This window comes from Paroedura picta, chromosome 9 (genome assembly GCF_049243985.1).
Source record: "Paroedura picta isolate Pp20150507F chromosome 9, Ppicta_v3.0, whole genome shotgun sequence".
NCBI lineage: Eukaryota > Metazoa > Chordata > Lepidosauria > Squamata > Gekkonidae > Paroedura > Paroedura picta.
Window position 1 is genome coordinate 11,098,838 of NC_135377.1, and position 25,414 is coordinate 11,124,251.

At 49.5% G+C, this 25,414-nt stretch overlaps 1 protein-coding gene across 1 annotated transcript; it reads right to left on the reverse strand.

The window, feature by feature from the left end:
- Positions 1 to 25,272, reverse strand: TBC1D31 (TBC1 domain family member 31). Its single transcript, XM_077351572.1, is given in 25 exon segments — positions 1 to 332; positions 1,115 to 1,237; positions 2,984 to 3,134; positions 3,245 to 3,439; positions 4,461 to 4,601; positions 5,843 to 5,935; positions 7,430 to 7,565; positions 8,597 to 8,749; positions 9,854 to 10,086; positions 10,832 to 11,011; positions 12,776 to 12,829; positions 12,831 to 12,880; positions 12,883 to 12,909; positions 14,308 to 14,441; positions 15,435 to 15,544; positions 15,546 to 15,582; positions 15,665 to 15,744; positions 16,517 to 16,684; positions 17,204 to 17,404; positions 18,143 to 18,302; positions 19,030 to 19,181; positions 20,409 to 20,587; positions 21,516 to 21,631; positions 23,336 to 23,482; positions 25,097 to 25,272. Coding segments are annotated over 25 exon segments (3,237 nt in total). The 5' UTR covers positions 25,174 to 25,272; the 3' UTR covers positions 1 to 192.
- Between the last annotated feature and the right edge of the window lie 142 nt (positions 25,273 to 25,414).

Genomic DNA, 25,414 nt, shown 5'->3' on the forward strand with positions numbered 1-25,414 from the left:
TTTTATTTTAAAATGTCTACTCAAAACACTGGCTTAAAATTACAGTAACACACTGACACACAGGGAGGGGGTTTCGGTTTTTTATATACAAAAATATTTCTAAAAACATTTACAACAGTGTAAAAAGCCAATCTCTCTGATTCCCTATATGAAAAATCACTGAAGTTCATGTGGCAGGTGGATCGGATCCCTTCAGCTGCTCCACTGGGCATCGGGTGATGGAGTGTATTTTGCCCGCGCCTGTGACATAAGCTTTTGCCTCAGTTGCCTGACTTCCGCCATCAGTTCCCGCTCTTTAGATTCCAGATTTTGTCGTCCTCTGTCTAAAGAAACTTAAAGAGAGAGAGAGAAAGAGAAGAGTAGGCATTAGAAAGGGACTACAGATCCAAAGTATCTTCTCAGGATCAAAGCAGTCCCAAGTTATGTTTCCCTGGCAGGCCTTAACTCCCAGCTGTGATCTTTTGAATCTTTAACACAGTGTTTTGATCATGGAGCCCCAGAAATATTTTTTCAGGCTTCTAAGAGCCCTGATATCAGCTGGCTATGCCCCGAGAAGTTGCTATGCCCCGAGAAGTTGGCTATGCCCCGAGAAGTTGGCTATGCCCCGAGAAGTTATATCACCAGATATGCATTGACAGGCAGGCTCAAGGACTGTTGGGTGGTGGAATATAAACCCAGCAATGGGAGGCAGCTTGGTGTAGTGGTTAAGAGCAGCGGCTTCTAATCTGGCTAGCTGGGTATGATTCCCCACTCCTTCACATGCAGCCAGCTGGCTGACCTTGGGCCGATCACAGTCCTGTTAGAGCTGTCCTCACAGAGCTCCCTCAGCCCAACCTATCTCACAGTGTGTCTGTTTTGGGGAGAGGAAGGGAAGGCGATTATAAGCCACTTTGAGGCTCCTTCGGGCAGTGAAAAGCGGGGTATAAAAGCCAAGTCTTCTTAAATCCAGCTCTAGCCTTAGGATCATCTGATGAGCAGGGGCAGAGACATCTACCTGGATCACCACCCCCCCATCCCTGCCGCACATTGTAAAAAACAGCAAAGCAGTCAACTGGGAAGCTGAGGAAGCAGCCAAGTGGGGAATTTAAGGAAATGACTCCTGGCTGACACTTACAGGGTTCCGAGGAGTCCACTGTCGATGAATTGTTTAAGCAGATGTTGCCAGGCTGTGAAGCTGCCTTAGGGGGTGTCTGATGGTGTTGCTGGGATCGGGAGGTTCTCAAGTCACGCAGCCTCTCTGCAGAAAACAGACAGGGGTGTTGCTAAGCTACAAGACTCGGTTCCATCACATTTTCAACCAAGGATACTCCAAGTATTTAGATTCACTGAAAGCAGCAAGGAAAGTCTTGCGGTTTTGAGAAAATGGATAAGTGGCAGCGTTTATAAAGGGCTACATCCTGCGCACTGCCAGCGGAAGAGGCTGACGGGCCGGTCTTCTCTGCCTTCCCCTCGTGTCCTTTCCCAGCAGCCCTCTATGGGTATCAGATTTGGTTTTAATGTCTATTTCTATGCTTGTAAACGGCCACGAGCCAGCTGGTCCGGGAGTGACGGTATATAAAACTAATAAATACATAAATAAGTAAATAAGAGCCTCTTGTGGTGCAGAGTGGAAAGGCAGCAGACATGCAGTCTGAAAGCTTTGCCCATGAGGCTGTGAGTTCAATCCAGCAGCAGACTCAAGGTTGACTCAGCCTTCCATCCTTCCGAGGTCGGTAAAATGAGTACCTAGCTTGCTGGGGGGTAAACGGTCATGACTGGGGAAGGCACTGGCAAACCACCCCGTATTGAGTCTGCCATGAAAACGCTGGAGGGCGTCACCCCAAGGGTCAGACATGACCCGGTGCTTGCACAGGGGATACCTTTACCTTTAAATAAGTAAATAATAGTGGGCAGGCCAGAGACTGGAGGAAGTGATATGGACCACAAGCCGTGTGATATGGGTGGCTGCGGTGGGGAGAAAGGAAGATGGGAATGGTCCCCCTCTTGGTGGTGCATAGGGTTCAATTCAAAACCGGCTTTTCTTTCAAAGTACCCACCCCCAACCGGGGTGCAAAGCGTCACAAGCAAATAGTGACCCCATAGGGCAGGCGTAGTCAACCTGTGGTCCTCCAGATGTCAATGGACTATAATTCCCATGAACCCCTGCCAGCAAACGCTGGCAGGGGCTCATGGGAACTGTAGTCCATGAACATCTGGAGGACCACAGGTTGACTACCCCTGCAATAGGGGATGCAACAATGTAAAAAGCGCTCTCGAACAGTGATTGGCAGATGCCAGGACTCAACACACTGCCGTCAATGCTTTGAAGTTTACAAGCACCGTCTTGAATGTTGCTCTCTTGGCCCACCTCAATTCGTTCTCACACCAGCACGGGCTTGGGAACAGTCTTCAACAGCAGCCCCGAGCAGGCTGCATCGCAGCAGCCTAGCCTTGAGGCTCCCGCAACTGTGTGGTTCGAAAGGGGCAGTTCAGCTTCTTGCAATGAAGCAAACAAGCAGCGTTACGCTACAACAGGCCAAGGGAAGCACATGGGTCTGTGGTCCAGGTGATAGAAGGATGGATAAAGCAAGTGCGCTGGCCACAACAGGATGTGGCCGATTTGCCCAAGGCTCCGGGTTGGAATCCCTGCTGCGTTATCAACTCCAGCCCAGCCCACCTTGCACGTTTAAGAACGAGGTGGTGTCACCCCCACCCACACATCCACCCTGCAAGCTCCATGGAAAAAGGGCAAGATGTAAATTTTGGAAACCAGAGACTGGTGGTAGTGCATTCTGCCAGTGTGTTCCCCTTTCCTCCCATTCAGTTTTGTTGGCATTATGACAGCACATGGCTCCTGCATTCTGTCCTCCCTCTGAGGAATTTGGAGCAGCAGGCTCCCATTTTATTCTCGTGACCAGAGATTTGAACCCGGGCCTTCCCAGTCCAAGACTGAGTCTGCATCTGTTACTCCCCGTGCGAGCTTTCATGCAGCCACCACACTCACCGAAATAGCCGTTGTCACCTTGAAGCTTCGCCGCCAGCTCCATGGCATCGTCCATTTCACGCTCCAGAAGCCGCTTCCGGTTGGCATCCAACGTGGCGGTGATGGCCTGCTCTGCAGCCAGCTGCTCTCTCCTTTCCTGAACTTCCTCCCACTAGACAGGAGATGAACATACAGAGGACTAGCTCCGTTAGCGGTAGAGGGAGGGCAAGGGGGGGGGGAGGCAACCCAAAAGCTGCCTTTGGCCACCCTTTGAGCTCTTACTTTTTCAGCCTCCTCCTCTCTCAGGGTATCCAGCAGCTCCGACTCCATCACTCTCTGGTCACGAAGGTGCTTTGCCAGCTCCTGGTAGCAAGCTTCGCGGTCCAGATCCTCGCACTGCTGCTTGTGAAGGGCTTGAGCTCGCCAGTCGGCATCGATGAGCTCTTGGTCGGCCTTGGCCAGATGCTCCTCAGCCAGCTGAAGGAGATACGGTCCAGGAGAGTGAAACGAAGACACAGATGGCCAGGGAGAGAGAAAGAGAGAGGCGTTTTGTAAATATCTACATCCCTCAGGGATACCTCTGACCTTTGAACCTGCAGGCACCTCGGAGATCCTGACAGAGTGTGGTGGAGCCAGCCACAAAATGGCTGCTACAGGAGGTGGAGCCAGCCACAAAATGGCTGCTACAGGAGGTGGAGCCAGCCACAAAATGGCTGCTGCAGCTTTCCTTGCCACACAATGAGATTCTTCTGCTGTGGGGGCAGCTACTGCCAAAGCCACATTTTAAATAAACTGCCCAGCCCATCAAATCTGATGGCCAATCAGAAGCCTTGATGGTCTTAATCCTCGCCTCAAGAGATGTCTTGTATCATGCAACAAAATGACTAGTCTACTGTCCACAGCAGTGGCCCTTGTTTTACACATGCTACCACAGGGGTCCCCAAGCACAGTGCCCATGGGTGCCACGGTGTTTGCTGATTGTTTTTAGGAAATGGGCGTGGCCAGGTGGGTCTTCTGCTCAGCAGGGCTGCTGCCTGGCCACAGGGGACACGATGGGTTAATGCGGGCTAAAGACAGCTTCCATCCAAAATGTCAAAGAGTCTCCTCGCTTTGTGGCGGAACCTGAAAAGTGGCTGCTGGCTCAAAAAGGTTGGGGAATTCTGTGCCAACACATATTTTAACTGAAGGGAACCGGCACGGAAAAGCTTGTATTTCAGTGAGCCCCAACAATCTGAGGAGGCTGTGTGCCCACTTGGTTTCTGTCTCATCAGCTCACAACTGATAGGGTTGGGGATGCTACAACAACTAGGTTGAAATAACCGCCTCGAAACCGTCACCATTTCTCTGTCGCAGGTGAAAAGGAATACTGTCCAGAAACCACCTAGGAGATTGGCCTTCCAAAAGGGGGGTGAGGCTGAAAGAACTCACAAAAAGTAACTCTAAATGATTTTTGCATAGGATGAAACTTAAAACAGCAACTTTTAATCCTTGTCCTTACCATTTGAGCTTTACGTTGGCCGGCTTGCTCCGCTTCTACAAGCCTCTGAAGGAGCTGGTCCTCAAGGTCTGCCTTCGTCCGGTTGGCGTTCAGCTCCCCTTTCACTTCCTGGGTAGACGCTTCCTTTTCTTTGGTCAGTTTCTGTCAAGAGATTAAAGGAAATAAAGGCCCTTGCGCCTTAGAGATACCCCTCCCCCTATATTGGCACATTGATATTTTCAGTGTAGACCTTATACAGTCTAGAAATTATGTGAGCAAAGAATCTATGCTTGAATGCCAACTGAGGGACGCTGTCCCTGAAACCCCATTTGCTGTCTCAAAATTCCTTGCAGACATTTTTAAGATTAAGTCTAAAGCTTCTTCAATTGTAGCTTATTTCTAAGGAAAAAATTGTATGCATTTTATCTATTGTGATGATTATCTCACTCCTTAGCTTGGTAATTTTTAGTGAATGTGTTTACTGTGCTTGTTAAGGGCTGTTGAATGTACCTTTTGTCCAATATGCCAATAAGGACTGAATTGACGGACTGAACATTTATATGGCGCTTTGGATACCCTAAGCCAGGGGTAGTCAAACTGCGGCCCTCCAGATGTCCATGGACTACAATTCCCAGGAGCCCCTGCCAGCATTCGCTGGCGAATGCTGGCAAGGGCTCCTGGGAATTGTAGTCCATGGACATCTGGAGGGCCGCAGTTTGACTACCCCTGCCCTAAGCAATTCACAGGAACTGAGCCACAGCTTCTCCAGTGACCCAAACAGGAGTCAAGGCAGGGGATCAAGAGAGGGTGAACTCTTGATGATGCACAGCAAAATGGCAAATGACAGGGATCCTGCTGCACTCAAATCTGCTTGCAGCTTGGTGTAGTGGTTAAGAGCGCAGACTTCTCCCCAGTGTGGGCCCAAAGCAGCTCAGTTCTTCTCTCCCCCTTCTCTAAATCCGCCTTACTGAACAGGGGGAGCCGTTTCGAGAGCAACGGGATTCACGTAAGTTGCCAATTTGCTGCACATGACAACAGGCGTTCGCCCCTCTCTGACCCAGTCTGCTTCTCCCTGCCTTGACTACCACCTTGGTCCATCGGGAGGATGTACAGACACATCAGACTGGTATGAACAAGAGGGCCAAGGCATCCCCCCGCTCCCCCTCCCAAAGAAAGCACATCAATATCTCATGTATCTCATAAGGAAGGAAAGCTCAATCACAGTGCTCCTGTTTTGCACCTAGTGGGCTCCAATTTCAGTCCCTCTGATTAAAAAGTCAGTGATATGGGCTTGGTCAAGATCCTGGGCAGCAGCTGCCCGTCCAAGGAGACAGTACTGGCTTTTACAGAACGCCCTCAGAGAGAAGGTGGCTTCCCTGTGTGAACACGCAACGCTCGCTCACCTGTTCAAAAAGCCGCCTTTGCGCCGCGAGCTCCATCTGCTGCACTTCCACGTCACGAATGGTGGCGGCCGTCTCTCGCTCTCTCAAGGATGCCTAGAAGAGAGGTGCATGGGACGGCCGAAAGAGTGAAAACGGTTCGTCCTTTTTCGCCAGCCTCTCCTTTTCTAGCAAATATTTCAAAATGAACTAAGAAATCGCCAAATGGGGTGTGTGGGGGAGGAACTTGAGGGCCACCCAGTCCAACAGGGCCTTTCGAAGCTCCCCCACAAAACTGAGACAGGCATGAAGGTAAAGGTCTTCAGCTTGAAGTTAAGCTGTTCAGGGGCTGGAGTTTCCCTCGGCTGCTTGTCTGTGAAGAATCCAGCTCTCCTAGGCTCAAGAAGTCTCTCTGCATCTTTTGGAAAATGAATAACTGTTGTAGACCTCCCCCCCCCCTGCAGTCCTTTCATTGGCCAATCCAGAGCTATCCTACAAGGACTTTGGGCAAGAAGGCATGGGACTTTGGCTAAGATCCTGGGGGAAAGCTACCAATAAAAGCTGAGAATATTAAACCAGAATGACCAATGACCCAAGTGGATACAAGGCAGCTTCAGGCATTCATTTTTACCCCAAAAGAGACAGAACACTTGTTGTTTCTGAGCATTGTTTTTTGGCTCAACTGATGGAGAAGAAAAAGAAAGATGGAGTGCTGACATGCAAAAAAGCAGGGTTAAGGGAGGTTTGGAGATGAGGAAAGGCCTGGGATTTGAGCTGAACAAGGTACTCTTCCTCAAATTCTTGGAACTGCTCTCAGCCCTGCCCCCATCCTCTTCTATGCTTCACAATTCCAAAATTTAACAATTTAATTTGCAGATTCCAGAAAGGCAAGGAAGAGGCACACAGCAGTACATCAATTCAACTGCCTCTCCCAGTATGCCCTCAGAAGAACTTTTAAGATCTTCTAATACCAACATGTTGCTGGTCCATGGCCTGATGGAAGTGCATCTGGTCTCAACCAGGAACAGGGCCTTTTTGGCCATAGCCCCAGCCTGGTGGAATGAGCTGCCAGTTGAGACCTGGCTCCTGACAGAACTACCTAAATTTTGCAGGGCCTGCAAAACTGTGCTCTACCAACAGGCCTTTGACTGAGACAGAACAAACAAGCACCCAATAAAATCTACGGGCCTCACTGGCAGTCTTCAAGCAAAGGTTGGATACACACTTTTCTTGGATGCTTTAGGATGCTTTGGGCTGATCCTGCGTTGAGCAGGGGGTTGGACTAGATGGCCTGTGTGGCCCCTTCCAACTCTATGATTCTATGATTCTCCCTCCACCTCCGGGTACTTCCTTCCACTGAATCAGAATCCAATTAGAAGAGCAGACTGCCCGGGAAATGCACCAGGAGGCGGATTGACGAACTGTGCAGTTGTAACTGAGCACCGTAAGTTTTCAGTGTTTTAAACTGATTTCATAGATGATGGGTGGCGGGTATTATGAACCACCCTGAGCTTGCGTGCGGGGAGGGGCAGGATATTAAATCCGATAAGTAAATCAATCAATCGAACATGCATCTACACAATTTCACCAGATCTCCTCTCGCTCGATTACCTTCCTCGCGATTTCGTCATCCAGCCTGTTCAGCTCCATTTCCCGCTGATCTTCTTGGTATTTCAGAAAACGCCTCCTTGCAGCTTCCAGTAACTGTAGCTCTTTGACTTTCAGCTCTCTCTTGACGGCAGCCAGCCTTCCAAATCCAACCAAAAGTTATTAAAAGTAGGGGTAGTCAACCTGTGGTCCTCCAGATGTCCATGGACTACAATTCCCATGAGCCCCTGCCAGCATTTGCAGGCTCATGGGAATTGTATTCCATGAACATCTGGAGGACCACAGGTTGACTAAAGGTAAAAGGTAAAGGTATCCCCTGTGCAAGCACTGAGTCATGTCTGACTCTTGGGGTGACGCCCTCTAGCGTTTTCATGGCAGACTCAATACAGGGTGGTTTGCCAGTGCCTTCCCCAGTCATTACCGTTTACCCCCCAGCAAGCAAGCAAGCTGGGTACTCATTTTACCGACCTCGGAAGGATGGAAGGCTGAGTCAACCTGGAGCCGGCTGCTGGGATAGAACTCCCAGCCTCATGGGCAAAGCTGTCAGACGGCTGCCTTACCACTTAAAAGGCCATACCCCCCCACCTGGAAGCAGCAACAGAGAATTCTGGTGACCCGGTATGGCTGGCATTCTGCACTGGCCCGCAGTAAGACCAGAGGAAGCTCCCTGCAAGGGGCTGGCCTCTCTTTGGGAGAGAACTCAGAGAGAACTTCTCTATGAGAACAGCTCTAAGAGAACTGTAACTAGTTCAAGGTCACCCAGCTGGCTGCATGTGGAGGCAATCAAACCTAGCTCTCCGGATTAGAAGCTGCCGCTAGTTAACCACTACTGACTCTTTTAGATGCAGCCCTTTTGAGTTCTAGGGCCTTAGTGCAGGGGTAGTCAACCTGTGGTCCTCCAGGTGTCCATGGACTACAATTCCCACGAGCCCCTGCCAGCGTTTGCTGGCAGGGGCTCGTGGGAATTGTAGTCCATGGACATCTGGAGGACCACAGGTTGACTACCCCTGCCTTAGTGGACCAGCCCTGCCCTGAGAAGCTAGAGCTCTTTTCCAGCTGTGCTCCAAAGCGGCCACATCCTGCGAGCCCAGCCCCAGAGGAGCAACCCTTCCCAGTCAGAGCGTCAGCGGCTTCTGCCCACAAGCCGGAGGCTCCTCCGACGGAAACTACCTCTGCCTTTGCTCCGCCAGCTTCTCCTCCTCCTTGAGCAGAATCTTCCGCCTCTGCTCCTCAGCCTCACGGAGCAGCTCTTGCTTCCGGTACCACTTTTCGTCATCCACCCTCTGCTGGACCGCTTTCGCCTCGACCTCATGGACCAGCTGCCTGCACCGAGAGAACCGGGCTGTGCTTTTCCACCTGGGGAGGACTCTGAGCGAGTCTCCGTGAAAGCACACGTTACGCTTAAACTTGCCTCCTATCGCAGAGCAATGTTCACCTTCAAGTGCAGTGGGTGACGTAAACTCGGGAGGGAGGCCTTTGACTGAACAGGCTTCCTCGGGAGGCGGTGGGTTCTCCATCTTTGGAGATTTTAAAACAGAGGCTGGACAGCCGTTTGATGGAGAGGCTGATTCTGTGAAGGCTCAAGGGGGTGGCAGGTGACAATGGATGAGCGAGAGGGTTGTGGGTGTCCTGCATAGTGCAGGGGGTTGGATTAGATGACCCAGGAGGCCCCTTCCAACTCTATGATTCTGTGATTCTATGAAGTGCTTGCATGAGCCAAGGGGGCCCTTGAAGGCATGGGGGTGGGCAGATCGAGAGGTCCCAGTGTCAGAGGCGGCCAAGAAAGGCAGAAAAAACTGGAATGAAAACCCAGACAATTGCTGTGCTGTTTAAAAAAGCATATGCAGGCGGGTAGCCAGGTTGGTCTGAAGAAGCAGAACAAAGTTTGATCCAGCGGCACCTTCAAGACCAACCAAGTTTTATTCAAGGTGTGAGCTCTCGGTGTCTATGCCTTGAATAAAACTTGGTTGCTCTTAAAGCTGCCACGGGAGAACTTTTCTGCTGCTTTAAAAGTGGTTTATCTGCTGGAAACGGTCAAGCTGGCCACAGAGCCATGCAGGTCAAGTTCGGTTCACAAATAATCTGAAAATATTTCTGCGCTGTCATTTCCTGTGCCCTGGGAGTGGCCGGGGGATGTCACACCTGGTGGGAGTGTCTGGATGGTGTCACTTCTACTGCCATGTGACTTTCAGGGGCGTGGCATGTAGGTGTGGCCTGCTGACGTCATTTTTGGGGTTTCTTGAAACTGGAATGTTTCAGGGGTTTTGTTTTCAGTGATCAAAAGGCTGGGTTAGACCACCTTCAAGACCGATCCATTCTGGAATTTTGAATCTCAATTTCTCCCCCAACCTCATTTGCACAACATTTCAAAAAATTAGTCACCAAAGAGAGATGCCACACTTGTCCCCCGGTCTCCTCCAGCCATACCTCTCTCTCAGGTACTCGATTTCCTCCTGCCTGATCCGCTCCCGCTCTTGGGACTGGTAATCCACAATGAACTTGGGGTACTTATTAAAGATGGGGTACTGCCCCTTAGTCAGGGGCACAAAGTCATCCAGCATACGCTGGGGATGGATGTCTGCCGGGGTGCACTCCATGAGGTGGTAGGCCTCCTTCATCATGGCGCTGATATCCAAGTTGTTCCGGTGATGGAAGAAATACTGCAACAAAGATTATTTTGCTCAATACGTACATGTTCCCAGAAAGAACACTTGGAAGAAGAAGACTTGGATTTTGTAACCAGCTTTTCACTACTCAAAGGAATCTCAAAGCGGCTTACAATCACCTTCCGTTCTCCCCACAACAAGCACCCTGTGAGGTAGGTGGGGCTGAGAGAGTTTTGACAGGACGGCTTTGTGAGAACAGCTCTGACAGGACTGTGACTAGCCCATGGTCACCCAGCTGGCTGCATGTAGAGGATTAGGGAATCAAGACCAGTTCTCCAGATTAGAGGCTGCCACTTTTAACCACTACACCAAGCTGGCTCTCTTTATTCTCTTTAGTTAAAAGTTTCTCCAATATGCTCACTGAGATGACCTTCTAAGGTGAGCTTGGGTGGACTTGGAAACAGCGGGGGGGGGGGGAGAGAGAGAGAAGATGCTATTCCAGAGCATGGCCACCTATTTTTAAAATTTTTATTTAAAATATATTTTAGCCACCTTTCTACCTTCAAGGCAGTTTACAATATAAACATAAACAGAACAAAACATTAAAAATACTTTTTTAAAAAGCACAAAGCCAACCCACAATTTACAACAAAACAAAACAAATGCTGTCGGGAATAAAACCTACGGTAGGGCTGGACTGTGCAGCTAAAAGCATCACACAACTCCATCTCGCGGAGGGCAGAACAGAGCAGGCCCTGAGAGTCCAGAACATGGCCCACTTAAACAGTGACACACTCACCTCAAAGTCTTCTTTCTGATTGCAGTGAAGCAGAGGAGCTCTGGAGCGGATCACGTAAGCGGCAACCAGCATCAGGAGATACGAAGGGTGGTTGGAGAAGACATTGTCAAACACTTTGAGCCATTCTTCCCTTGTCAGCACCTCAGAGAACATGGTTTCTAGAAGCGGCCAAGCGTATACCTGAAGAAGTATGGATGAGACAGTCAGGAGCTGTGGGCCCAGTGATAGCAAAGAGCCTGGAATGGCAAGTTAGATGATGAAATATGTTTTCAGCAGCAACTGCAGGCTGCCACAGCACATCCCTTGGAAGCCACAGAGCTCCCCTTCTTCAGAAAAGGCAAACTATAGAAGAAGTCCAGCCTCACAGAGAATACAGTCAAATTGCTGGGGGCAGTATATAAATGGAAGGAAGGAAGGAAGGAAGGAAGGAAGGAAGGAAGGAAGGAAGGAAGGAAGGAAGGAAGGAAGGAAGGAAGGAAGGAAGGAAGGAAGGAAGGAAGGAAGGAAGGAAGGAAGGAAGGAAGGAAGATGCAATGTCCAGAATAGTGGAAGGAAGGGAAGGGAAGGGAAGGGAAGGGAAGGGAAGGGAAGGGAAGGGAAGGGAAGGGAAGGGAAGGAAGGAAGGAAGGAAGGAAGGAAGGAAGGAAGGAAGGGAGGAAGGAAGGAAGGAAGGAAGGAAGGAAGGAAGGAAGGAAGGAAGGAAGGCCGTTAATCGCACAAATTTGTTTGTCCATTTGTTTATTTTTAAGGGACCATGAGACAGTCTACCTTAGTTTGCTGCACTTGTTTCGTAATTGCAGGGAGCTTTTAAACTGAGAGGCCCGTTCCAAAATGTTGCCCGTCACCCCAGGGTATGAAGACGGGCGGTCTGTTCGTAACACCTCACTCCCTAGTGTGTCCAAGATAGGCCTGATGGTGGTACGGTCATTGGGTCACTTGCCTGCAGGGACCAATGTCACACGATTGCTTGATCAGCCTGCTAACCCAAGAGGAAACATCTAATTTGACACGGGGTGTCAGAATGGAGAATGACTTCCAGTTAGAAGAGGAAGAAGAAGAAGAGTTGGTTTTTGTACTCCTCTTTTCACAACTTGAAAGAGCCTCTTGTGGCGCAGAGTGGTAGGGCAGCCGACATGCTGTCTGAAGCTCTGACCATGAGGCTGGGAGTTCGATCCCAGCAGCTGGCTCAAGGTTGCCTCAGCCTTCCATCCTTCTGAGGTTGGTAAAATGAGTACCCAGCTTGTTGGGGGGTAAAACGGTAATGACTGGGGAAGGGAATGGCAAACCACCCTGTATTGAAGCTGCCAAGAAAACGCTAGAGGGCGTCACCCCCAAGGGTCAGGCATGACTTGGTGCTTGCACAGGGGATACCTTTACATTTCACAACTTGAAGGAGCCTCAAAATGGCCTACCATCACTTTTCCCTTCTTCTCCCCACAAACAGACACCCTGTGAGGTAGGTGGGGCTGAGAGAGCTCTGAATGAACTGTGGCTGGCCCCAAGGTCACCCAGCTGGCTGCCTGTTGAGGAGTACTGGGAAATCAAATTCACTTCTCCAGATTATAGGCCGCCGCTCTTAACCACTACACAACACTGGGAAGTTAGGGGAAAATAACAATCTTCCTTTGCCCCCAGGAATATTGGCCAGGCTCACAAGAGCAGAATCGAACTGAGCAAGGGAGAGCCCCCTTTACAGGATAATTTATGGTGATTTATACTTTGTGAGATCATTTTCGACTCTAAGCAGCAGCCGGAGGGTGTTTTGGGCCCATAAGGCCAAGGAATCTCAGAACCATTTTGAAGGTGTCTCTATTGGGGTCGAGTTCCAGTGCTATGGATAATTCCCCATGGCCTGGGGGTGTCTGTCCACTGGGGCCATCACACCCCACTCTTGCTCCCCTTGGCAATAGGTATGCCCTTCTCAAAAATGCGTTGAAAGTGTACCTGCGATGTTACGTTGCGGTTCATCAAATGCTGCAGGAGTTCTTTGTCGTGATGGGGCCAGGAGGTTTTCCACCATGCTTAGAACGTTGACGGGGGGATTGGGAAGAACTCAAACCAGTGCTGGCACCAGTTCGCTGGAAGAAAGAAAACAGAAGTGCTCTTGGAGACATTTCCATCATCTGGCAACAGCCCAGAAACGACGTTTCATCTCCCCCACCCCGCACCATCGAGGTAATTTCCGTCACCAGGAAGGCACAGCTGGTCAGCTCCTTATTGTGTGTACACACAGAAAGGATATGATAGGGTGCACATATTGTGTGTTTGCTCTCTTTCTCCAACACGCTAACAAAACTGAGACCAGAGATCACAGAATCAGAGTTGGAAAGGACCTTCAGGGTCATCTAGTCCAGGGGTAGTCATCCTGTGGTCCTCCAGATGTTCATGGACTACAATTCCCATGAGCCCCTGCCAGCATTTGCTGGCAGGGGCTAATGGGAATTGTAGTCCATGAACATCCGGAAGACCACAGGTTGACTACCCCTGATCTAGTCCAACACCCTGCACTATGCAGGAACTCACAACGACCTGCCCACCCACCCACAATGACCCCAATTTCATGTCCAAGTGATCCCCCCCCCCCCCCAAAAAAAAATCTCCAGAATCCTGCCTGGCCTGGATCCTGACACAGGGGGCAGGGAGGAAGAGCTGAAGCCATGGGGGCTTCCTCCACGATGAACACTTATGTCACTTTTTGCCTTCCTTTCTCTCATCAAGGAACTCCAGTCAGCCACATCTAAGACTGCCTCATACAGAGTCCAACTGCTGCCCACCACAACCAGAAGTCCCTCTCTGTGGTGTCAAGCAGCAGAAGTAGAAAAAGAGCAAGAGCCCAGTGGCACCTGAAAGACTAAATCTGTGGATGGGGAGAGACTTGTGTGAGTCAAAAGCTCATACATTTTGTTAGCCTTTAAGGTGCTACTGGATTCTTGCTCTTTTTCTGCTGCTCCAGAGAAACAGGGCTACCTGTCTTGCAGACAAAGAAGAAGAAGAAGAAGAGTTGGTTCTTATATGCCGCTTTTCCCTACCCGAAGGAGGCTCAAAGCGGCTTACAATCGCCGTCCCTTTCCTCTCCCCACAACAGACACCCTGTGGGGTGGGTGAGGCTGAGAGAGACCAGATATCACTGCCCGGTCAGAACAGTTTTCTCAGTGCCGTGGCGAGCCCAAGGTCACCCAGCTGGCTGCATGTGGGGGAGTGCAGAATCGAACCCGGCATGCCAGATTAGAAGTCCGCACTCCTAACCACTACACCAAACTGGCCCTCCTAGCATCAGAGAGTCCTTTTAACTGGAGATGCCATGTACAGGGTGACCACAAGCTGGTCAGTCTCCCTCAGCCTGACTGGGAGGAAGAACCATGCTTTCCCCGAACTCTGCGGCACCCCCCCTCCCCCTGAAGCTCCACAGAGAAGAGGTGGACATCAACAAATGGCCAAGGGTGCCCGCTGGTGCAGACTTCGGAATCCTGCCATACCTATGACGGTCGCCACCACTTCAAAGCAGATGAGCTGGTTGTTCTGGAAGAGTTTGACAAAAGGGAAGGCCAGCAGAGGGATGTAGGGGATCTCGCCAAAGATGGAGGACCAGTGGGCCAGAGCAGAGAGCGTCCTGCGCAGCAGAGAGGAGCACCAGCTTAGGAAAAACATCTGGTGGAGCAAAGAGTTAAGCTGCTCCAGAGTCACCTATTCAGATTTCTGTTTGTATTAAAGATAGTATTTGCTGTCATTCTGTCTCAGGAGGTAGTCAAGGCAATTTATGGAAGAAAACCACTGCCATGTCGTTCCCCTCGCTGCGCTCTGTCATGTACTTGGGGGGTGGGGAGGAATGGAAGCTCTATTTATTTGTGGATGGAGAGGAGATTGAACTGTGACAGGCAGAGAAAATGGTCAAACCGTCACATGATTTCCACAAAAGTTGTCTACAAGACCTTGTGTCAATTAGCAAGATTAGTACAGTGAAAAGTTAAAAGAACCACAGACGCTTCTCCTGCTATGGCAACTACAGCATTATCATCTGTTCCACATCAGCCACTCAGCATTTAACACCCACTCAGGGAGGTTGTCCCGCCTCTGAGTGGCTCCTCCTCCTACCAGCTTGCCTGTCTGTCCAGCAGCCAGCCAATCGCCTTCTGTCCCCCACCCCTGACCACCCCCCCTCCTCCTTCCACTTCCCTCCGAGGCTCGGAGGCGGCAGATCCCTGCTGCATGAGAGCTGCCCCTGCTAGTGAGTTCCCTGCCCAGGGACCTCCAGCCTGCAGCCTTTCCAGGTCGGGGGGGAGGGGCATCCACAGAGTTCTTTCAGCTCCACCCCCAATCTAGCGCCCGTTGTATTCCTGAATGCAATGGGCTTGGCCCCTAGTCATGAAATAACGAGCAAGAGTCTCGTAGCACCTTAAAGACTAACACAATTTGTGGCAGGGCAGGAGCTTTTGTGAGTCACTGCTCGCTCACTTCTGCAGGTAAACAAATTAAACAAAAACAGAGCAGATTTTATCCCAGCACAAGCTTTTGTGGAATAAACGTTGTTCACTTCCCAAGATTCCACCGGACTCTTGTTTTGAGTTTTCCTTGCAGATTAACACAGCTGCCCTCTGGGAATTACCTCTGTAAGACTCTCAAGAGCTTCCGGCTTTTAATAGGATATTCACTCTGAAGGTGCACGAACGCGGAATGGGTCCCTTTATCCAAGAGGCTGCTGAAGGCCAAGTGATTTTTCCGGAAGCTGGAGCAAGGACCGCCAAATAAACATCCTGCAATCATGAGGCAGGTTTACATTTGGGTACATTTTGGACAACAGGGCAGTCAACAAGAGATTAAGGGCGAGGCACACACCTGTATTTGGCTGGGTACTCCCCAAAACCCTTCAGCAAGGTTTGCAGTCGTTTCTTGTTCAGTCCCTCTGGCAGCTCATTCTAAAAACAGGACCAACACAGTAATTCCCCTGCACAGATAATGACACCATTGCCCACTTCCTTGGCTTCTTTCCTCCTGCCTCTCCCATCCATTTTGATTTCCCCACCCACACAATTTAAACCCTTGCCATAGTCCCTCCTCTTTCCTGGTCTCCACAGTGGTTCCTTCTTTATTCCCCAAAATGGCCTCTATCGCCTTCCAAAACCAACTATTTCCAAAATGGCCGTTCAGCAGAGTTCCAGCACCTGAGGCGGGCAAGCGTGGAGAACTACTGGTTGTCAGAAGAGTGACGCTCCCTGACAGGCCTGCTTCCATCTCTCGCGACTTCAAATTGCCAGATGTAAACATGGCTGCCATCCATCAACCACACCAAACAAATAAGCGTTGACCTAGTCTGTCTGTCACAGACAGCAGGGGAAATGAGCTAGCCAGGACGGTATTTAGAGTGGCCACGGACAGTTGATATTGGACGCATTCTTTTATATTAGAATTGGTTTAGAACTTATTACCTTATGACGTTTGATGTAAACTGCCCAGAGCTGTATGGAAGGGCGGTATGAATGAATGAATGAATGAATGAATGAATGAATGAATGAATGAATGAACAAACGAATGAATGAATGAATGAACAAACGAATGAATGAATGAATAACTATTTTGTTTGTGTGTTTGCATCTAGGGCTGGGCAAGAGGACTTTCCCTCCATGTCAATTAGCAAATGTCTCTCAGGCAAAAAGCAGCTCAGGCCGGCTCTGCCATGTGTGTCCTTACCTCTTTATCCTCAAGTGAGGCATTTGGCTGCGGCCTCAACATTTTAGCATGGGCTTTGCTTCCTTTGGGTTTCCACGGCCTCTCCGGCCTTCCAGAAGTCACTTTCACGGTCAGCTTGGGTGTCCCTTTGGAAGGCTCATCGATCACTTTGAACAAAGGTGGGGGAGGCTGAAACACACACACAAACACACAGATTTGGTACTGTTCAGTGGCAGCCTTCTAGCGCAGGGGTAGTCAAACTGCGAATGCTGGCAGGGGGCTCCTGGGAATTGTAGTCCATGGACATCTGGAGGGCCGCAGTTTGACTACCCCTGTTCTAGCAGCTCTGCTTTAAGTTACAGAGGACGTGGGTCCAACTGGCTCTTGTTGCCACCACCATTTTTAGAAGAAAATTTAGTCATTTGTTGTGAGAGCCCTCTGTTGTGTGGTAGCAACAAGTGGCCTGGTGTCCCCCTCCCCTTAAAGCAGGGGTAGTCAACCTGTGGTCCTCCAGATGTTCATGGACTACAATTCCCAAGAGCCCCTGCCAGCGTTTGCTGGCAGGGGCTCGTGGGAATTGTAGTCCATGAACATCTGTAGGACCACAGGTTGACTACCCCTGCCTTAAAGTGTCAAAACAGCGATCATGCCCTGATCTGATGCTTCCACGTGTTATCTGTGTGGGTTCCCATTTCTCCTGGGACTGACCTTATTGAGCTCTTGTGTCAGAGCTTGGACACTGTATAAGTTCAGGCTGCCATTCTCCATGACTGCAGCAAGGTATCTGCCATTGGGGCTGAGGGCGGCTGTGCCGATTCCCTCTTCGTGGCTGCCGACGTCAAAGAGAAGCTTGCACGTTCGTACGTTGATAAATCTCATGATGCTGTCTTGACTCAGCACCCCAAGAACCTACAGGGCACGAGAAAGCTTACATTTAGGATGGATTCAAAGCAGGAAATAAGTGTTAGATGTCACCCACATTACCATTGTTTCCAGCCAACTTGGTAGGAGATATCTGTCAGCACGTCTCAAAGTTCACAGTCAGAGTAGTTCAGCAGTGGAATAGGCTACCTAAGGAGGTGGTGAGCTCCCCCTCACTGGCAGTCTTCAAGCAAAGGTTGGATACACACTTTTCTTGGATGCTTTAGGATGCTTAGGGCTGATCCTGCGTTGAGCAGGGGGTTGGACTAGATGGCCTGTATGGCCCCTTCCAACTCTATGATTCTATGGCATTAGAATTCACTTAAGTCACCAATGGATTCCCAGGGCTCTCCCCACTGCATGAGTTGCTGTTCTGCTTCAGGCGCTTTCTGGTTCCTGTCTGCTGAGAGAGGTGGCTTGTTGCACCTCTGCATCAGACCCACAACTGCCCCTCCAAGCAGAGCTACAGGACATACCCAGTTCCAGAGTATGCTGTCTGCAGTATCTCTGACTGAATCACTGCTCAGGCCTGGCCTCTGTTTAAGTCCCATCCTGAACAGCAACTCACAAAGAAGCACCGAGGATAAGCTCCACCAAAGGTAGCACATCTCTTCAGGCGTAAGACCAAAGAGTGCCTACAACCTGAATCCAGAGGAAAGCGTTATACCTGCTTCTGCTGTGCGGGAAGCTCAGTGCTATTCCTTGGCTTCCAAGCTGGCCACTGACCTGATTCGAACCGCCGTCAAAACTGTCTGCGAGGAATTCCAGGTGGCGAACCGACCGCACCTTTGTCGGCATCTGGATGATCCGCAGCAGCTGCCGGGACTCCAAACACCACAAGTGGAGGTGATTCGACTTGCCACCCGCCGCCAGGACCCGGCCGTCTCTGCGGCACCGAAACAACGCAATTAGGTTAAGCTGATTCCTTCCATTCCGCGTTTCCGCGCTAACCAAAAACTGAACATAGCCAGGGCAAAGGTAAAGGACTAAGTTCGACACAGGTCAAATCAAATAAAGCTCTCTAGGGATGGAGCGCAGTCTTGTAGCGTCTTTTGATGTCATGCCCGACCTCAAGCCGCTTGCTCTCTCTCAAGCTAGCCTACCTCATAGGGTCGTTGGAAGGTGGAGAAGGGAAAGGCAGAAATCCTAAATGCCACCTCAGCCTCCTTTGAAGAAAAGCAGAGTTTCTTATGGTTCTCCGTAAGTTGCCTACCTGCATCATTTTATGAGATATATACTATTTTACCTGGAGTACAGGAATATAGGGCAGAATGTGGAAGGGAGGGGGATAGAGGACAATATTACAAGACAGGAGGGGAGCCTGGGGAGGATATAGTGATGTCGTGTCTACCCTACAAAACAGTCTTTCCCCCAAAGGATGTCTGTGGTCTGGAGATCATTCGTAATTCCAGGAGATCTCCAGGCACCATCTGGAGATTGGCAACTCTATGGCACACTCCCTGCAGACAGACTACGGGGGATGCTGTGGTACTCAGGTCAAAAAGGTCCCCTATCCCTAGTTTAAAAACACCCAAAAAATCCAGAGGGAAATGTAATTAAAACATTCTGCACGGTCCATGAAGGTTTTTGCCCACATGAAGATTACAACGTACCGGGTAGCAGCAAAAACTTTATAACGCAAGGAAGAGCCTTCTATCGGAGACGGCAGCTGATACTTGCAGTGAAGAGTGTCGAATTCCCAGGCAAAGATGGAGTTGTCTTTAAAGCAGCTGATAATGGTGTTGCTGAGTGGGAGGAAGAAGACCTGAAAAGGCAGCCAAGAACACCTAATCATGGTATTTTAAAACAAGCCTCCTCCTTTCACTTAGCAAGAGCCAAGTATCTCACACTCAAATCCAGCAGATCTCCCCCTAATCTGTTCCACTTAATATTTCTGGTAAGGCCTTGGAGGAGGAGCTGGTCTCATGGCTTAAGTGCCACTCAGCGCTTAACAGCCACCCACTGCGGTTGTCCCACCCCTGAGTGCCTCCTCTTCCAACCAGCTTGCCTGTTTGTCCAGCGGCCAGCCAATCACCTTCGATCCCCCATCCCTGTCCACCCCCTCCTCCTTCCACTTCCTTTCGAGGCTTGGAGGCTGCAGATCCCTGCCTCGTGAGAACTGCCCCTCCCGGCAAGTTCTCTGCAGCCTGCAGCCTTTCCAGGACGTGGGGGAAGGAGAGGCTGTAAACCCCCCTAACCTAGCATCCCTTGTATTCCTGAATGCAACGGGCTTGGCTCCTAGTCTCTGTTGTATTTCCCATATTTTATTACCCTGTGCTTTATATGAGGGAGAGAGAAAAGAGTTAATTATGCCTTGCCTTATGCGCTTTAATCCCTGTGAAAGTTTCTTGACTTATGCAGAGGATTTACTGTTGAAATACCTACTGGAGGATAAGCGCAATTTGGTTTGGCACACAGTATCAAGGCTTTGCTACATCGTGATTCAGAAATGGAAATCTCTTTTAAACAACATGAACAGCTAATGTGCACTAGCTCAGGGGTAGTCAACCTGTGGTCCTCCAGATGTCCATGGACTACAATTCCCATGAGCCCCTGGCAGGGGCTCATGGGAATTGTAGTCCATGGACATCTGGAGGACCACAGGTTGACTACCCCTGCACTAGATCATGATGTATCTTTTTTATCTAGTTTTTATACTTATGTCACACTGGGTCTTTTGCTTTGGGTTTTTACAATTATGATGTAGTTTATACATCTGATGCACTTAGAGGGGTATTATTCCAGAATCCTAATTCGTTACTTTTCTTTCTTATGAAAAAAATCTCTGCTATTTTGATCACATGAGCCTGGAAGTCCTCCTACCAGCAGTGCTAGTTGACAACCACTGCAGTATCCGGAAATTTCTGGGCCGCGGTGCTGCTGTTCCTCAAGACACCTTGGCCTCGCATGGCCCGTTTCCTCCCTCTCCCTCAGCTGAGAGCGACACCAGCTTCCCATGGCACAAAAAGGGCAACATTTCCTCAGGCCTGACCTTCTGGATGCCCACAGACTGGCGAACGTTCAGCTTCCTTTTCCGCTGAAAGGTGTCAAGATCCCACAGCTGGGCCGTATCTGCGGAGGTTGTGATGGCGTATCGGCCAGAACCGTGAACCGAGATGGAGGACACGGACGAATCGTGGCCCCTCATCCAACTAACCAGGTCTTTGGTACCTAGAACAAGAACAAACAGAAAAGAAGCTTTCAGATAGAGGTTCTAGGCTGTCTTTAGATGCCTGCCATTATGCAAAAGGTACACAGCCCCCATTGATGCCCGGCGTGAGCATGTGTTTGGCTCCTCTCTTTTTATGTGCAGCATAGTGGATGGTGACTGAATACCTACTATGTTCACCTGAGGTGTGAATGCAGATATGCATCTTTGTTCCCCTCCTCTCACAAACTGGGATTCTTGACTACTCTTTAATTCTGGTTTAAAATCTTGGTTAAGGACATGAGAACAGCCCTGCTGGATCAGACTGGTAGTCCTCCCAGTCCAGCATCCGGTCTTACACAGTGGCCAACCAGTTCCTCTAGACCAGAGGTAATCAACCTGTGGTCCTCCAGGTGTCCATGGACTACAATTCCCATGAGCCCCTGCCAGCGTTTGCTGGCAGGGGCTCATGAGAATTGTAGTCCATGGACATCTGGAGGACCACAGGTTGACTACCCCTGCTCTAGACAGCCAGCAACAGGCAAAGAGGCCAATGCCTTCCCCTGATGTTGCCTCCTAGGTCTGGGATTCAGGATTAGTGCCCCTGAATGTGGAGTTTTCTCCATAGTCACCACAGCTAGTTGTCTCCCCCCTAGGCTAAACAGACCAAGCTCCCTCAGCCTTCCCTCATATGCCTTGGACTCCAAAGTCCAAGTCTTCTTTCGTCTTCTGCAAACTAAAGACTCTCCATCCAGTTTGAATAACTTGTCACTTGACCAGTCCACATGACTTTAGGATCATTTCTCTTTTACCATTGAAGATGTTTTGTTTCTTCAGTTTTATGGGAGCCAGCTGGGCTGGCCTAGGGTCAAGCAGACAACTGAAGTGAAGACGTACAGCCCCCTACAGCCCTCTATCTGGAGCACTAGTTTCACGAACCATCTCTGTTACCTGTATCAAAGCACTTGATGGAATAGTCAGCCAAAGCAACCAGGAATTCAGTTTTCCGGCGAAGACTGAAAGCCAGAGCAGTGCAGGCTTGTGCTGTGCGCTGAACCAGGTTAAACCTGTTGGAACGAATTGAAAGAATGACTCTGTTCAAGGGCTAGTAAAAGGAACTGGCAGGAACTGTCAAAACACCCACAGCAACTGTCAACCAGAGGGACGCGGTCATCTTATTTGGTCTTCAGATACTAGCGAAAAACGCAGAATCGTCTCATTTACTCAGTGTCAAAACCATGCCTGTTTTTGCCACTTGGCCATTTATTTTACCCTTAGTTCATTCATTGCTTTGTTCTGTTTTCTGCCTGTGCAACTGATGACCTCAGATGCCTTAGGTGTAAATTTTCCCAGTAGTGGATTAGGTAGTTGTGGGTAATCTCCTGCTCTGTCCCTTTACTACGGCACCACCATCTCTGGCGGTGGCCTTGAAAGGTGGTTGTGTTTTTCCTGCGAACTGCAGGAAGACATCCCAGAATCTTAAAAAAAAATTATCCAAAATGTATTGAATCAAATGGGTGAGGCTACAAGGACAGTGCACATTTCCTCCAGACATCCCAGAATCCCAGAGGAGCAAGGGGGATTGGGGGGTTAAAATGGAGCAGTGGCCACTGGGTATTAGTCTGAACAAAGATCTCAGGTAGAAAGCATTGTACTTTCCATGACACCTGGATGGCTGAGAAGATATCCAAACATTCAGGACATAAGAAACAAAGCATGAATGGAGAGTTATATTCATCGCACTCTTACATTTAATACAGTATTATGAAGACATAGCACAGTACCAATGCAAAGACCTGAATGGGATCTTAACAGGGCAAAGGGAACTTGCCCCTCAAAGAGCTCTACGTTTCACCACCTCCAACTGGATAGTGACCCCTGGCCTCAAGGAAGTCTGCTTAACCTCAACCAGGGCCAGAACTTTCTCTGTCTGTAGCCCAGTGGTCCCCAACCTTTTTATCACCGGGGACCACTCAACGCCGGGGACCACTCACCGGGGACCACTCAACGCCTTTTACTGAGGCCCGGTGGGGGGGGGTAGTTTACTCCTCTACACTCAACCACTGCCCTAGCGCTCTCTGATCGCTATGGTAATGTTTAAACATCCCTTCAAAATAAGATACAGACACGCCACAACAATGAAGTGTGTTGTAAAGGGCTGGGGTAAAGGGCCAGGGGGGGGAGGAGAAGGCGTCCTTCGGGGCCCACCTCCAATTAGTCAAAGGACCACATGTGGTCCGCGGTCCACAGGTTGGGGATCGCTACTGTAGCCCACCTGGTGGAACAAGCTCCCAAAGATGATCAGGGCGCTGACGGAGCTAAAACAGTTTTGCAGGGTCTGCAAAAGGGAGCTCCTCCACCAGGTATTTGGTTGAAGTCGACCCAAACTAAAAACCAGCTACTGGGCCCCAATCCCCCCTCCCTGAACCCATGTGACTAATCGTACCAGCCATGGGCCTGCTAGATTATTTATATGCTGAAGGTTTTCTCTGTTCATTGTTTTTGTTATTGTTACCGTTCATTCATTAGGATCAATGAGTTTGATGTATTATTTTGTTCTATGTGAACCACCCCGAGCCTTTACGGGAGGGTGGCATACAAATGCAATCATTCAATCAAATAAATAAGAAAAGCAGGACAGAGCATTTAAAAATAAACAGCAATATCAGTAAAACTACCTTGCCCATTGCTTGACATCACTGTATGCCCGCTGTTAATATGTTTTATACAGGAGGAAAAAAAAGACTTAAAAATAAACAAGCCTCACCCACCGGTTGCCCACAAGATCAAAAACATAGATATTCCCTTGATGGTCTCCAGCAAGTAATGAATCTCCAGAGCTGTCAAAGGCCACATGCAAGAAACGGATCGTCTTGGAATGATAACCCGTCGTATTGTGGATAATATTTGCGATGATCCTGGGAATACAAGGAGAAATTAACAGCCCAGTCCAAGTAGAAGTGAGCGATCCAAGACCATCCACACAAAATGAGATTGGTTGGGCTAAACTACACAGGTCCCAAATTCTTCCTCATATAAGCACTATTTAGCTTTTCTGAGCAAGCCAGACTGTTTTGTGTACAAGAAGAGTGCCCAGCCAGAACCTTCCAAATTTCCTTATGCCATTGACTTAGAAGGGACTAAGATCCTTGGGGGATGGTCAATATGCACCATGTAGAAAATCTTCTGATAAAATGTAACATTTTTGAAAAGGGAGAAAATGTAATTAAAAAGTCACCTAAGTGTCACCAGGATAACAGATACAAAATAAAAGCAAAGAGGTCTATGATGTATAAGAAAAGAGAACTAAGCTGATGGGAATAGACTAGTTAGCACTGGAAAACCCATGGTGGGACATACCTAACAAAATTGTAGCTTGCACCATTTAGCAGAATCCTAGTTACAAGCTTGCCTTTACTACTTCATTAGGGCATTTGTTCACGGTCATAGCAACAGGAACATCTGCTCTTCTCTTTCCCAGCCTGGATCTGGCAATTCTACTGCATCCCCTGTCCATGGCTAGAGGTAACCTAGCAACCACCAAAATTCGAGCCATCACACTACAAGTCCCAAGGGAGCTTTCTTTCAGCCTCATACCTGATCCTGAAGATACCAAGGTCTGGGCACCTGAACTTGCACTTTTCCAAGCTAAGACTGCCGACAAGGTGTCCTGAGATAGCTTTAAATTCTTCAGGGAAATCTTCTTGACTAAAATACACCCAAGCCACCATTCATCTAAAACCACCAAGCAGCAACTGAGACAATGAATCAGATTTTAACATTTATCATCATGGACAACTGTAAAGGGCACTAGAATTGCTTTTTATTTGGTCCAAGTTCTGCTTAGCCTCACCTTCCATTCACAACAGCAGCCAATCATGTGGTTCTGGGACTGCACCCTTGTTAATAAATTGGATGGTAGAGTTTATCCATCATGGGGCTCAGTGTCGGAGAACCTGATTTGCATGCAGGGTGCCAGGTTCCATCCTCAATATCTCCATCTAGAGGAAACCAGTATCTTGAAAGACCTTTGTCTGAAACCCTCAAGAGCTACAAGCCAGAGGAGATGATACCAACTTGGACAGGCCAGTAACCTTATACTTATAATATATAAGACAAGCCTATGAGTTCCATAGCTATTCCTAGCACCAGCACCCACAACCTTGCCTGTCCCCTTTATGGAATCTATCGCAGAATCATAGAGTTGGAACGAACCTCCAGGGCAGGGGTGGCCAAACTGTGGCTCTCCATATCCATAGACTACAACCCTCAGTACTGGCAGGGGCTCATGGGATTTGTAGTACATAGACATCTGGAGAGCCACAGTTTGGCCACCCCTGCTTCAGGGTCCTCTAGTCCAACTCCCTGCACTATGCAGGCAAGTCACAACAAGAAAAATCTAAGCAGAATTTTCCAGCTTGCAGCTACCTGGCAAATCAGGTATACTGCTTCTACATAGAGAGATTCCGTTTTTAAAACAGAAGCTGGACCTAAGCAAGACGGAAACGGAAACTAATTTCTTGTACGGTTACCCCTGCTGTGCTGCTGGGGAAGGCTTGCGGTGCCAGATCTTGCCCTCCTCCCTGTTGCCCACATCGGTACTTTGCATCCTGGCCGGGACAGCAGCTCCTTTCCCTCCCAAAGGCTCCTACCGGACTGCCCCGCCCCAACCGCCGCTTTCTCCAGCCAGAGCCCGCCCACTTTTGGAAGAGACCAAATGCCACTCCAAGCAGGGGGAGCCCGAAACCACCGGCTTTGCAATGCAAGCGCTCAAGCGCAGCTCCCCTCCTGCAACCTGTTCAGGTCAGCCCGAGGCCTTCTGGGAGTTTTCCCTCCTGGGAGAACAGGAC